Source organism: Notolabrus celidotus, chromosome 17 (genome assembly GCF_009762535.1).
Source record: "Notolabrus celidotus isolate fNotCel1 chromosome 17, fNotCel1.pri, whole genome shotgun sequence".
In the NCBI taxonomy this organism is placed as follows: domain Eukaryota; kingdom Metazoa; phylum Chordata; class Actinopteri; order Labriformes; family Labridae; genus Notolabrus; species Notolabrus celidotus.
In genome coordinates this window covers 8141733-8155320 of record NC_048288.1, presented here as the reverse complement: position 1 = coordinate 8155320, position 13588 = coordinate 8141733, and the positions used below count along the sequence as shown (strand labels likewise).

The following is a 13588-nucleotide window of genomic DNA, read 5'->3' as shown; positions in this document are numbered from 1 at the left end:
CGTTTCATGTTAAATATAAATCTTCTCATAACGCTGTTTCTAAAGTTATGTGCAGCTGGTTGCTGTCGCTGTCCTTCTGCACTATCTTAGTTTTGGATCGTTACGGAACGCTTCGTCATGAATGCGCCTCGTTCATGCGCAGATCTCCTGTTGTGATGACGGAGTATCAGTGAATGATTACAGAAACGCGAATTGTGTGATTTGAACGTCTTTATAAAATGTGCTGCTGATTAATATTGTCACAATATCAGACGCAGAGAAGGGAAACAGTAAGGGCAAAGCTGGGCAGAGTAATAATGTATTCCATGATTTTAATAGCCCTCGTCTCTGCCACAGGTACAATGTACTTCTGTGGGAAACACTACGTGGACATATTTTTTATTTTCTCATTTGAAGCAGTTTTTTTTATAAAGAATATTTAATTCTTTCATATCCACTGCTGAGGTTAACAGTTGAATTGTAATATCTGTTGGTTATGAAGATTAACTCACCAAACTGCTGGTACACATTTATAATCTCTTGAATAATAATACTGTCAGTTTAAAAATGTTTATTTTACTTTGGTTTACAAAGTCAGAAAAGACTGAAGTTGCCAAAACATGATTCTATCCTCACATTAAGGATTAGAGATTGTCATATCAATACCGGGATCGGATCGGCTGGTATCGGTATCGGCAAGAAAAAAAAAAAGTTGGATCGGTGCATCCCTAGTAACTGGTGTGCATGCATTAAAGCACGCTTAAATCTGAGGCTGCTCTGAACGCAACTCTCATGACACTGTGCGTGATTCACAACAGCAGCATCCAGAACATAAATATTGGGGGTGACAGCGAGATCGAAACATGCCCGGTTGCATGCCACTATCTATGAAGTGACATGCCGGTATAGAGAACTGCAGCTGCCGCTAACCACGAGGTTACTTATGTAACAGACTGTCCTGTGTTTGGTTCATGTTTTCGCCTCTTTGAACCGTATGTCCCTGGAGAGCAACCATAGGGCGCATATAGCAGATGTTTTTGTGTGCCGTGTCTGGCAGTGCTCATGTGAGTTCTACAATAAAATTTAAATCATGGCTTGAGTTCTACATCAATGTCCCATTTATTATTTTCTCACTATGTATACACAGTGAAGCAAACTCAGAACGCTCAATTACACTCGTATGTTAGCCTTCAGCTGCAAATTGTGTTCTGTGACAGCGGAAGTAAATTATCAGATGAGATAATTGGCTCAAATGCCGATCACCAATCAATTAACAAACATCCAGATTGGCTCCAATCCGATAGTTGAGATGGGGATCGGGACATCCCTACATGTAAACAACAATTGCCATGCGCAGGTATGTCAGCGTTTCATTAACTTTCGTCTTTGCTGTCCACATGACAACAACAACACAGAGTCTTTAAAAATCTCCACCATGGCTTTTTTTAAAAACTAAGTGACCAAAAGTCAGTTCATGTGTGGACGTAAAACCAAACGCAGAGGAAAAACTACATTTTCAAAAAGACCCACATACGTGTGGACGTGACGTCAGTATTCTTAGAAAAAGTTGTGAAATTTGAAAAGTTGTATCAACAGTTTGATGCTTTCCAGTATTATAATGTGACAAGCTCTCACTTAATAAACATGAGCTAGTAGTGTGCTTCTAGGCAGTCCCCCCAACTTCTATATGAATTTCCTAAAAATGACACATCCCATCTGTTAAAAGAAATTGCGCTGCCTTATTTTAGCAATGATTACGTTTATTTGCCACACATTAAAAAGACTTCCTCAAGCCTGAAGGAGTGCTTACTGTTGATTTTGGTCTTTTCAGAGGGTTCATGAATAATACAAAATGATGACCAGAATCATTTGTATACTACAACAAGGGCAAAGGTTGTGGGAACATTATAACAGTGATACTAAAACAAGAACTGCTCCAAAATCCTTACAAACCAGGTGACAGGGATTGTACGAAGATAAGCTAATAACCACCTGTTGGTGTTTATTTGTTCGTTTACCTGTTGGTGTTTATTAAATTGTTTACCTGTGGGGGCCGTTCTGGGATGGGTTCATTGCGCAGCGCTTGCAGGGCCTTCATGGCAGCGTCGTGTCTGGCTGCTTGGCGGGTGCGTCCGTCTCCGATAAACTCGTGACTTCCCACAGACAGCTGCACGTAGAAGATCTTAGGAACTGGATAATGATACCTACGATACAGCAGAAAGAAAATAAACATTGTTATTGGTAAATATCTTATACTTTTATGAGAAATCCAGAAAAAGATAAAGGATATGATGAGAAAAACAAGGGAGGGGAGAGGCTCTGACTTTATGAAACAAGTTATCAATCTCAGCCGTTTACACTGTTCCCAAATTAAAGGCCCACCACTTCATCAGGGTCAATTACTGCACAATAGCCTGTTGGCCAACCACTTGACTGATGTCTTGCTATTGAATCTAATCTTAGTGTTGCCAAACAAAGCCCAGAGAAATATATATCCTCTCCTCTTTCTTCTGGCCCCGATCATAGATTCTCCTCTCATTCTTCGGGTCCTGACAGAGCGGGACTGAGCCGTCACCCAGCAGATTTAGAGGTCTGCGAGTCCGCGTGTGTCATACCCCCTCCTGGGTTGGGGGGAAAAGGGCAGAGAGTGTCTGCCAGATCCACGACAAGGAAAGAGAAATAGTGGGAAAGCTAACAAGACAAGAGAGGAATCCAAACTTTTTAATATCCGTCTCCCTGTCCTCTTTTTTTTCTGCCAGTATACGCTTACATACATGAGGACACACAGCCAGCATGTGTGGTGAAAACAAATGGAGAACAGCAGTTCAGATTTATGGAACTGTGACCGCTGCCAAAATGTATTCAATATTTTCACAGAGCTTATTTCTCTACATGCTGAAGAAAATTAAAACAAGCTTGACATAAATGCAGTATACATATGTATTCATTTTCAGCCACAGCAAAACATCCTGCTTGGCACTGAAATGTGAGATTTAATACTTAATTGGAATTTGGGGAACCCAAGAAGCTTTAAAATCCAGCAGCTCAAACATGTAAGACAGGAAAAGTAGTGTGCACTGGAAACTCCTGCAGTCCTTTTCACAGCAGCACACATGCAGGTCATTAATTTTTGACTTTCTCAAGTCACAGAGTCCAACAACCACTTTTTTTTTAACATGTTTGATATAAACCAACACTTCCCTCTATATATGTTCATGTCTTAAACTGATAATAAACACAAAAAAGTATTTATTTTTAACATGAAAATTCATAAATCATTGATTTGCATTTGCCGCAATCACCCCATAAGGACGTGAAAAGTACATTTTTACTAATATGAACATGAGTGGATACTTTTTCATTATGTTCAGTCACTTTCAAGCTTGTTTTTAGTGATAAGGATATAGATTTTTGTTTTATTTTGCAAATTTGCTTTAGAAAATCTTGCCACCAGTAGTTTTATTGATGCATTATAGAGCTGGCAAAGGAAGTCAAACAGGTCATGTGATATTGATTTTAAGTGAAACAAATACATTTATCTTCCAAACATCCGTATTTGTTCAAATTTCTCCCCAAAACCAAAATTTTCTCTTTCTTGGCATCACACTTGAACACATCAGTATGACATTTACCTTTGTAACCTTACGCGTCATCTCATGGAGTTGGCTAACTAACTTTTATTCTCCCCATTTCAACAAAGATTTAAACGAGTACCATTTTTAAAAATTGGGACCGCTTACAAAGTCTGGCTGTGATGACCACGCTGCAACTTTGAGTGTAGGAGGAAGCTGACTGTCCTGCAGCAGCTGGATTTGACTGAAATGTTTTAACTCAAAAACGATCCAAAGTACTGCATTAATGCAAAGGTTTTAAATTGTTGAGTTAGGACGCATTGAGGTGCTTTAGGTCATGTTAATAATAATAATGCAATTTTTTTGTAGGCGCCTTTCTTGACACTTTAGGTCATCTTAGATCATTAAAACAAACAGAGTTTAAATAAAAAACAGTAATAAAATACAATTAAAAAAAGTTTTAAAAGAATCGACAATAGAGTTGTGGTCAGATGGAGTGAGCCAGTCTAAACAGATGAGATTTGAGTTTTGATTTAAAATGTGGGAGTGAGTCAGTATTACAGAGGTCACGTGGGAGAGAGTTCCAGAGCTGGGGAGCAGAGTGGCTAAAGGCTCTGCTCTCCATGGTAACAAGGGCGAACAGGGGGGACAGTGAGATGGATGGAGGAGGAGGATCTGGGGGTGCGGACGGGTGTGGCAGTATGAAGGAGGTCAGAGAGATATGGAGGGGCGAGGTTGTGTATGGCTTTAAAGGTGCGTTGTGTTGGCTTGCGTTTCCCTGAATCATGTTGAGTTAGGTCGCTTTGCGTTGGGTCATTTTTCGTTAGGTTATGTTGCGTTGTGTTAGGTTGGTTGCATTAGATTGTGTTTAGTTAAATCATGTTGCGTTGCATTGCAGTAGGTCCTGTTGCATTAGGCTGTGTAGAGTTGGGTTAGGTTGTGTTGCGTCGAGTCACATCACAAGACCCGAGATACTTACACACATGAATATCAGGTTATACATTTTTGACCCTCTCATAGAACTTGATGAAAGATCAGAGCTAACCAAATATTTTATATTTCATTGAAGGACGCTGAGTCAATGTGTGTTTGAAAGTGTATTGAAAATATATTGAATGGGGCGCTGGTGGCCTAGCAGTCTAAGCGCCCCACGTACAGAGGCTAAAGTCCTCATTGCAGGGGTCGCCGGTTTGATTCCCAGCCGGTTGACCATTTCCTGCATGTCTTCCCACGCTCTCTACTCACCACATTTCCTGTCTCTCTTCAGCTGTCCTATAAAATAAAGGCAAAAAGGCCAAAAAAATATATTAAAAAAGAAAAAAAAGAAAGAAAATGTATTGAAAATGTTCACTTCAAACTACAAAATTGAACAAATTCTATTTTAAAGTATAAAATATTTCCAGTGCATTCTTTATTATTAAAACATCTATTAGCTGCAAAAAAGTTTATTAATGAGGATTTCAGATTAACTGTAAAAAAAAAACCATCAGGTAGTTTTTCACACTGACTACTGGGTTTGCCAATGTTACCAAAAGTAACAGTTTAATCTCGATAAAATGTGAATCAGATTTTATTTTGGTAGTTTTGGGCATCCTTCCTGCTGGCAGTAATCACACAGTAATCAACAGTTCAGTGGTTTAGATTTGGACATGAGCCCAGGACTGTCCCAGATGGGAAAAGAAACACGAGCAGTCAGAAAACAAAGGCATCATTAAAACCATGATCCAATCTGTCCACTGTTAACATCTATCAAGCTTAAGAGAACAATTTGGGTGATTTTAGTGTTTCATCCCGAAGGGTATTGAAAGATAATAAGACTGAATTGTTGGATTGAACACAAGCTGTCTGATGCGATGCTCGATCTTGCTCCATGAAGCGATGACGCCATGTTCTTGGAGCTCAACAGTGGTATCACAAAGGACAGAAACAAAGGCCAAAACTACAAAAGTAAGTGTTCCCGCCTGTCATTCAAGTCAGCTGTGCCTCTCATAATGGAAAACTTGCAACCTAATATCTTCTAAATTGCTGTGTTATGAAAAAATTCACCCCCCGTACAGTGTGTGCCGATCGAGAAATTAGTTTTCCACACTACACTCATTTTTTGAACCAGACTGGAAACATGTTTATTTCTGCTGTAAAGATCGGCTTTTTGAATTGGTGTGTATGTGGTTTCGGGTACTTCTGAAGCCAGCCTCAAGCGGACATTTGAGAAACTGCAGTTTTTAACACTTCCGCATTGGCTTCAATTCTCGCAGCCAGAGGTTGCCGCTTTGTAATATCTCATAAGTCGAGTGTATAGTTACACCCGTGAACACCTTGAAAAATGAGTGTACAGTTTAGTAACAGGAAACTCTCTCACTCCTGGTTTTATTAGCTTTTGTAAGTTAAGTAAAGACACCAATATTAATTCCAGTCTGTTTCATCACCAGCTATAACCTCCCCAGAGGAGCTTCAAACTAAAAGCATAACTGAGAATTCCTACATCAGAATACCAGAAATTCTGCCTCTCCACTTACAGTAAATCTCACAAGATAACTCCTGAGAACACATACGTCATTTCTGTAAACATCTTTTCATGTCTTTCCTCTGTTTCCTACACCGCAGGCCTAACCATGAGTCAGCATTTTACTCCCAGAATTCCAGCAGGTCTTTCTCCAGCCCTCAGCCCTCCTCTCATCCGTCTGCTCCCAGTCTTCCCTGGGCGGGGGCCCGCCTGGCCCTCGCACGTCAAGTGTGGCCCCAGGGTCTCAGAGGACATGCCAAGTGCAACATGGGCTCCAGCCAACAGCGCTGAGCTGAGATGGGAGCAGCTGGGGCTGGAGCGCTGAGTACAGGTGCAGAGAGGAGGAGAGGGAGAGTAAGAGAGAGGAGAGTGACTGAAGGGGGAGAAAAGGAGAGAGAGAAAGAGAAAGAGGGGGGAAGTCAAGAGAGAGAGAAGAGAAAGACATGGAGAGAGGCCTGTGGGAGACCCTACTCTACAACGTGGGAAAGTGGTGGCTTACACACAAGCGAGCCAGCCAAGAGCACGCACACACTTCAAAATAACGCAGACAGAAAAAAAAGCAGAAAAATCACGTCAGCGCTTTGTGGTTAGAACAAAAATCAGCACAGGCTGGCTGGATCTGCCTCGTCTGTGTTATCAATTATTATTTTTGTTATTATTATTACTGCAGTGAGGGAATTGGACCAGGACACCTGTGGGGAGGGTGTGAAGAAAAAATAGAGGGAAAAAACACCGCTGTGTCTGGTGGATGACGTGTGCGACTGTGTGTGTGTGCGTGTGCGTGTGTGTGTGCGTGTGTGTGCGCGTGTGTGTGCGTGTGTGTGCGTTTGTGCGTGTGTATGTGTGTGTGTGTGTGTGTGTGTGTGTGTGTGTGTGTGTGTGTTGATCCGCTGCGACTGTGTGAGGGAAAGAAAAACCAGACGGATGCCGCAGCTCAATCAAATGATAACTCATCAGCGCTCAGCAGTGAGTAATGAATTTGACTTTGAGGTCAGAAGCTTCCCTGCGGCTCCCTTTAATGTGGGATACGTTTGTTAAGGTTACTATTTCATCTTAATCACTCAAAGACACATTCACGGACACACACAGAGACAGACGCAGGAGGAAACGCCGGAGCTTCTGAGCCCACACACAGCTCTACTGGGAATACAGAGACATGGTATTGTAATTATTACTATAAATGACAGGGTGACATTTTGGCTGGAAACTATTTTCTTCTCTGGCATGAGAAACTCTTCTCTAGGGGAAAAAGCTCATTCTCCCCATACTGCATGTGTTAGATTTGTTCCATGAGTATACAGGTTACCACTGTCTCGCTGTTCCAGTTTCTGCAGTTCTGCTAACACTCGAGGCATCTCTAAGAGCCGCTGCTGTCCACAGCTCATAACTCATAAATATTACTGAAACGTCTTCAGTTCAACTGGATCAATACACGATGCTGTATGATGACAGGAAGAACCCACAGAGCATCATCATGGTCTCACAGCCTGCTGTTACAGGCTACTGAGTACATCCAATGAAAATGTCTCTGCCTGTGATGCAACACATGTCATGGTCAAGCTGTTGCACATGGAACACATGGAGTGCAACCTTTAGAGAGCAGCAATGAAAACCAAATGCAGCAATGTTGGTCATAAAGCTCCCATTCTGGCTCCTGAGCTCACAACAAGTCACATTTTGTTTGGAGGAAACTGCAGCCCTTCATCCCTACAGCAATCTATGTTTGAAACCACAATGATAGTAACCTTTGCTTTAATACTTACATTAGAACTCCACCAGATCCATATCCTGTCCGGATTGGAGACAGACGGCCAAGATTTTCCTGCTGTAATCACTGAATCAAGGATTCTCCTCCTCCTCTCCTCATCCATGTTGTCTTTCTGGTCCTCTGAAAACCTCTGACCTGTTGACTCCAGGCCTGGCTCCGCTCATCATGACGGTTTGTTGTTGTAGTTAAGTGAAATACGATCTGGTGATAACAGAGTGTTTTATTCTGAAAATTAACTGGATGTTTTCATTTTGTTTTGGTGCCTGACTTCCTGTCCCGCTCTATCTGCTCTGTTGAGATTGATGCGTCGTGCTCCGGCATCCGGCAAAAATAGAAGTCTTGTGTATCTGATCCGGAGGGCCTCGACCTGCCCGATAAGAGACGCAGCCGGAACGCAACAGAGCAGATCCAGTGGAAGTTAACACATTGACTGGAATAGAAACTATTAGGATCCGGTGTTGTGATAGATCTGAAACAAACTTGACACGGATCGGGTGGATTTTGGCCGTTACAGTCAAATTCTACCAGATCTGTGTCGGTTCAGTAAGAAGTGGGATTCGCTCTGAAGGTGAATAATCCATGATTCAGTAATTTTCGCGGGAAAACCTCGGTCACATGACTCCAACAGTCTAGCGGTCCTGCTCCGTGATGTGTTCTGAAAACGCAACCGGTGGGTGTTGACGGACGAGAGAACACAGAGCCGGACTGCAGCGGATCGGAGACGGACCGGACACCGATCTAGTGGAAGTCCCGTGCAAGAGTGTTTTTTTAATCCTTGCATCTCAACAGGCATTAACAATTAATCACATCTTTAAATGCACATTTAAAGTTCCTTTATTTAGCAATCTTAAAACCGTTTGAGTCCTATTAACAATAAAAAGCAGTTCTCACAGCGTCTTGATCAAATGGATGATCTTTATGATCTCAACTTTATGAAACTATAACTTAGAGGGACGAGACATCTTCAGAGTGTTTCATCCACAGTCCAATATAGTGCTTTAGTTAAAAGGGAAACTACTTTCACATCCACTGACAGCTTCACACTTTGATTTCTTGCTTAGCACCAAACGGTAAAAAACACAGATTCAACTTAAGGAAAAGGCGAGACAGGAGGGAAGTATTTGGTTGTACATTTACATAAATGTTAAGCTGCATTAATTAGTACAGACCTCCTTTTCCTTCTGCTACTGGTCGTGGTTAATTAAAGCATATTTGTGGCTCTCTCTTGTATTAAGATCAGAAACATGTGTTTTCTACGACTGTAAAAGCAGCAGACAGGAAAATGTGGGCCAACCAAACAAAACAAAACCATGATGGGACTGAGGGAGCTAATGGCCCTCTCCATCTCTCAGTGTCACCGAGCTCGACCACCAACACTCCACGGGCTTCTCATGCAAACACAAACAGTTGTGTTCACCAAACCAAAAGCTACAAACACATGAGCCAACACATCCGACCCTGTGCCGTGTGGAGGGGACGGAGCGGTGCTGGGAGCTGGAGGGTGACAGAGATTTGGACGGGCTCACTCCTCCACCAGCTGCACTTTCTTCCAATCTCCTGTCAGAGCTGTACTTGTTTTCTCTCCCTTCAAACTCCCATACTTCATTCCTGGTGTCCATCATTGATTGCTGTCCTGCCCCTCTGCCTCACGCACATGCTAATGCAGAAAATACACAGTGGTGTGAGAAGAAAGTCCATGTAGTCAAGTAAACACAGCGCTCAAAACATCAACTGTCACGGTGTCAGGGGGGCGTATTCAGAAATCTCCGGGCCCTGTTTGGGGTTAGAAACCGCTGAGCCACATGGGAGCAGCTGATTCATGGCAGAGCTGCGGTTTTACATGAAATGATGTTTTCGTCAGTGATTGCTTGTTAAGCAATATCTTTCCCCGGCACATGAAACAAAAGCAGACGAGCGGCGTTTAAAATGAATGAAGAATCAAATCAGAGAAAACAAACAGCGTGTTTAGCATGACAATAACGGTGAAAATAAACATCTGCTGCTCTTGATTGCATTGTAAGCTGTTTGATTATCGGACGATGACATCAGCAGAGTGAGACCAACATTGTGCCCATATACACACAGTACTTTTCCTTTGTTATGTTGGCCCTTTAGCCTGAAGAGACCTGCCTGTATGAAAATGTTGCCATCGAGTTGTGGGAGTGTCGACACCGTCCATTTGTTTTAAAGACCAGGTCCCACCCAGCTCACTAGGTCGGAGGCACACCAAGAGCCTGCAACGTCATCTAGACTCACAATCTATCCAGCACACACTCAAACAAAGAGAATAAAGAGTGTGTAACAGTTCAGTCTTTATAAAACTAAAGATAAATAAAGACATGCTCTTATGTAGTTCTGTAAATTCCGTGTGTAACACAGGACTTCCACCATATCCGTGTCCAGTCCATCTCTGATCTGCTGCGGTCTGGCTCTGTGCTCTCTCGTCCGTCATCACCCACTGTTTGTGTTTTCAGATTGCAGCACGGAGCAGGAATGCGGACAGCTGGAGTCATGTGACCGAGGTTTTCCTGCGACCGAGGTTTTCGTGCGGTAATTCCAATTAATTTATATTCTCCTCCTCTCCTCATCCATGTTGTCTTTCTGGTCCTCTGAAAACCTCTGACCTATTGACTCCAGGCCTGGCTCCGCACATTATGACGGTTTGTTGTTGTAGTTAAGTGAAATACGATCTGGTGATAACACAGATTGTTTTATTCTGAAAATTAACAGGACTTCCTGTCCTGCTCCATCTGCGTCGTGCTAATTGATGTATCAAGCTCCGGCAACCGGCAGAAATACAAGTCTTGCGTATCTGATCCGTTGCATTCCGGCGTGCCCGATCAGAGACCCAGCCAGAACGCAACAGAGCAGATCCAGAGGGAGTGAACACATGGAAACCTATCAGATCTGGTGCCATGACGGATCGGAGACGGACTGGACACCGATCTGGTGGAATTTGGCCGTAAGGCGCACTTTTAACACCTTTTGTTTCATCTACAAATGAGATATGTCCTACATACAAGTAAAAATGCAGAGAGGTGTTTCATTATGTCAGGAATTTACCCAGAAGATGGTGTTATAAACTAGCTAAGGCATCATATTGGATGTGTGGCATCATGACCGTTAGTCAAGCAGCTAGCAGTGGCTGAGATAAACTACCATAGCGGTGGAAATTAGGATTACAAACATGGATGGTAGAAGACAGAGCCACTCAGGTCCACAGAAACTGCAGATTGTGAACTCTGTGGTAATCATCACACAGGAAGAGTAAAACACTAATGAGCAGACGGTTTGTCCCTGCACACAAACAAGTCAAAAAGCCACAATAGAACAAGGTGACTTAATGGTTTTCTAAATGACATAATGTTAAAATAACCAGTTTACACATTATTAAAACTTCCTCCATCTGAAGAAACCTTGCTCCCTCTGAGAGACCCCAAAGCCAGCCGGAGTGACTTCTGTTCCAGACTTTATGATTCATTTTAGAGTTGATTTTCAAAACACTGGTTTGTAAAGTCGACGCACATTTTTCTGGCTATGTTGTGTTTATTAAAGCTCCTGTGAGGAGTTTTTTGATTCAGTAATTACTGCGGGAAAACCCTGGTCACACAGGAGATCGGAGACGAACAGGACATGGATCTGGTGGAAGTCCAGTGTAACAAGTTGAATGTTATAGGATGGTTTCTCACCCAGCCCTATAATACTGTACAGAAGAAAAAAAACATACCCCAGCTTTAGCCGAGGAGAAACATTACCATTGTTAATTTACACATGTTTATTATGCAACACTTTACAAAGGAGGCACAGATGAGTGTTTAAAGGTGTTTCAGCCTGTTTGATGGCACGTTCAAAGTGATAATGAGAAGCTGCAGCGGTTTCAGAGAAGCCACAACACACGATATTCAATCAGCTGCCCCCTGAGGCCGCTCTGACTCAGAGATTAACATTCATTCACGGTAAAGGTGCAGAATAAAAAGTGTGTGAATTTGAGCGGTTAACTGTCAATCAAAGAGCAGAAAATGTTAAATTAACAAATCAGTCAGGTGAGAAATGTGAAAATAAAAGCTTTCACTAACAGCTCTCTCTTTCTCTCTCTTCCTCCCTCTCTTTCTCAAACGTTACCTTCTGTCCCTCTTGTGTAATGTAGCTGTGTGTATACAACAGACAGCTGGTGTCTCATATGGACTCCTCCTACCGCTGCCTGTACCCACAACAGCTATTTATCAAGGATTAGGAGCCGACACGGTGCATAAAAAACAGAGGTTTCATAACTGATTTTAATTAAAGTGTCCATCCTGACAGTGTTCACTGTGTTTACTGTTTGTTGTGGTTCCACTTTTGAGTGAACAAGGGATTATAGCTTTCTTTGTGCAAGCTCTGTGATCAGTGAGCTGCCTCTGTGCCCTCCTTCCACGCCGAGCTCACAAGTATTCGCAGGCCCGTGTAAACCGACCCCCGGCTCTCCTGCCACACTTTATAGCTGAGTCACAGCCGTACATCAAGTATTGTTTCCAAACATGATAGATTTACGCTGCTGGAGCTGACAGGTAGCATGCTCCAGAGGGAACAAAAAAATCAAACCGGCTTAATAAGTCAGAAAACAAGAGCTGATATCATTGTGCGTGTAATAAAAACAACCAGTGGAAACTGATCTCTAATCATTTTACAGAAAACAGCCTCGTGTGAAAATCTCTGACGACTCAAGCACAGAAAAATATCAGAGGGGAACAAAACTCTCCAATATGTGCAAAAAGTTACACCATGTGTGCGTTTATGTGACAAAGCGAAACAAAAAAACAACTTTTCGTGCCCTTCTGGTGCCAACGGCTGACTGAGGGGGGATGGCTGGCTCAGGTTCAGTTTCAAATCAGACCCTGCTGTCCTCATTAACAGCGTTACACTGTGGCCTGCTGGGTTATATGCATTGTCATTAAGAGTGGAAAACGAGTTGCTTTGTTGGAAAATGCTCCTGTGCCATTTTCTGAGAGGAATAATATGAATTTGTTATTGCCAAATTGTTCTGACTTGATCCCTACACAACTTATTTGGCCTGTAAATGATTTTCCCCTCAGTTATTAGAAGGACGTTTTTAGGGGAACATATTTCACAGTTTGCTTCTTTAAAAGAACAATAACTGCAGAAACATCTACAGTAAGCACGGATGATGTAAGATTATTAGCACTATTCATAATTGTCACGAGGCGTCACATGTATGGAAGAGCCCCCGTCGGGCTTCAGACTGCTATATGCTATAGGGAAAATACCGGACTCTGCTGCCAACTACGTGTTTAAAAACTTGAAAAAATGCCTGACAGTCTTGGTTCAGTTTGATGCTCAAGTCGTTCTTCTGAAGAATCCATCTGAGAAAGAAAATCCAGCGAGGAGGAGTTTGTGGATAAATGCTATTACGGCCAAATTCCACTGGATCCGTTTACGGTTCGTCTCCGATCCAACTATTCTAGTCAATGTGTTAACTTACACTAGATCTGCTCTGTTGCGTTCAAGCTGAGTCTCTGATCCGGCAGGTCGGAGTCCTCCAGATCAGATACGCAAGACTTCTATTTTCTATCAACCTTATGGAGCAGATGGAGCGAGACAGGAAGTCAGGCACCAAAACAAAATTAAAACATCAAACATTCATTTTCAGAATAAAACACTCCGTGTTATCACCAGATCGTATTTCACTTAACTACAACAACAAACCGTCATGATGAGCGGAGCCAGGCCTGAAGTCAACAGGTCAGAGGTTTTCAGAGGACCAGAAAG

General features: G+C 42.5%; 1 protein-coding gene across 1 annotated transcript in view; it reads right to left on the bottom strand.

Moving 5' to 3' along the window:
- Positions 1-13588, bottom strand: part of stau2 (staufen double-stranded RNA binding protein 2) — a 135403-nt gene that overhangs the window by 97879 nt on the left and 23936 nt on the right. Inside the window, exon 6 of the mRNA XM_034706321.1 lies at positions 2024-2183. Coding sequence (XP_034562212.1) covers positions 2024-2183 — 160 coding nt within the window. The remainder of the gene's footprint in view (positions 1-2023; positions 2184-13588) is intronic.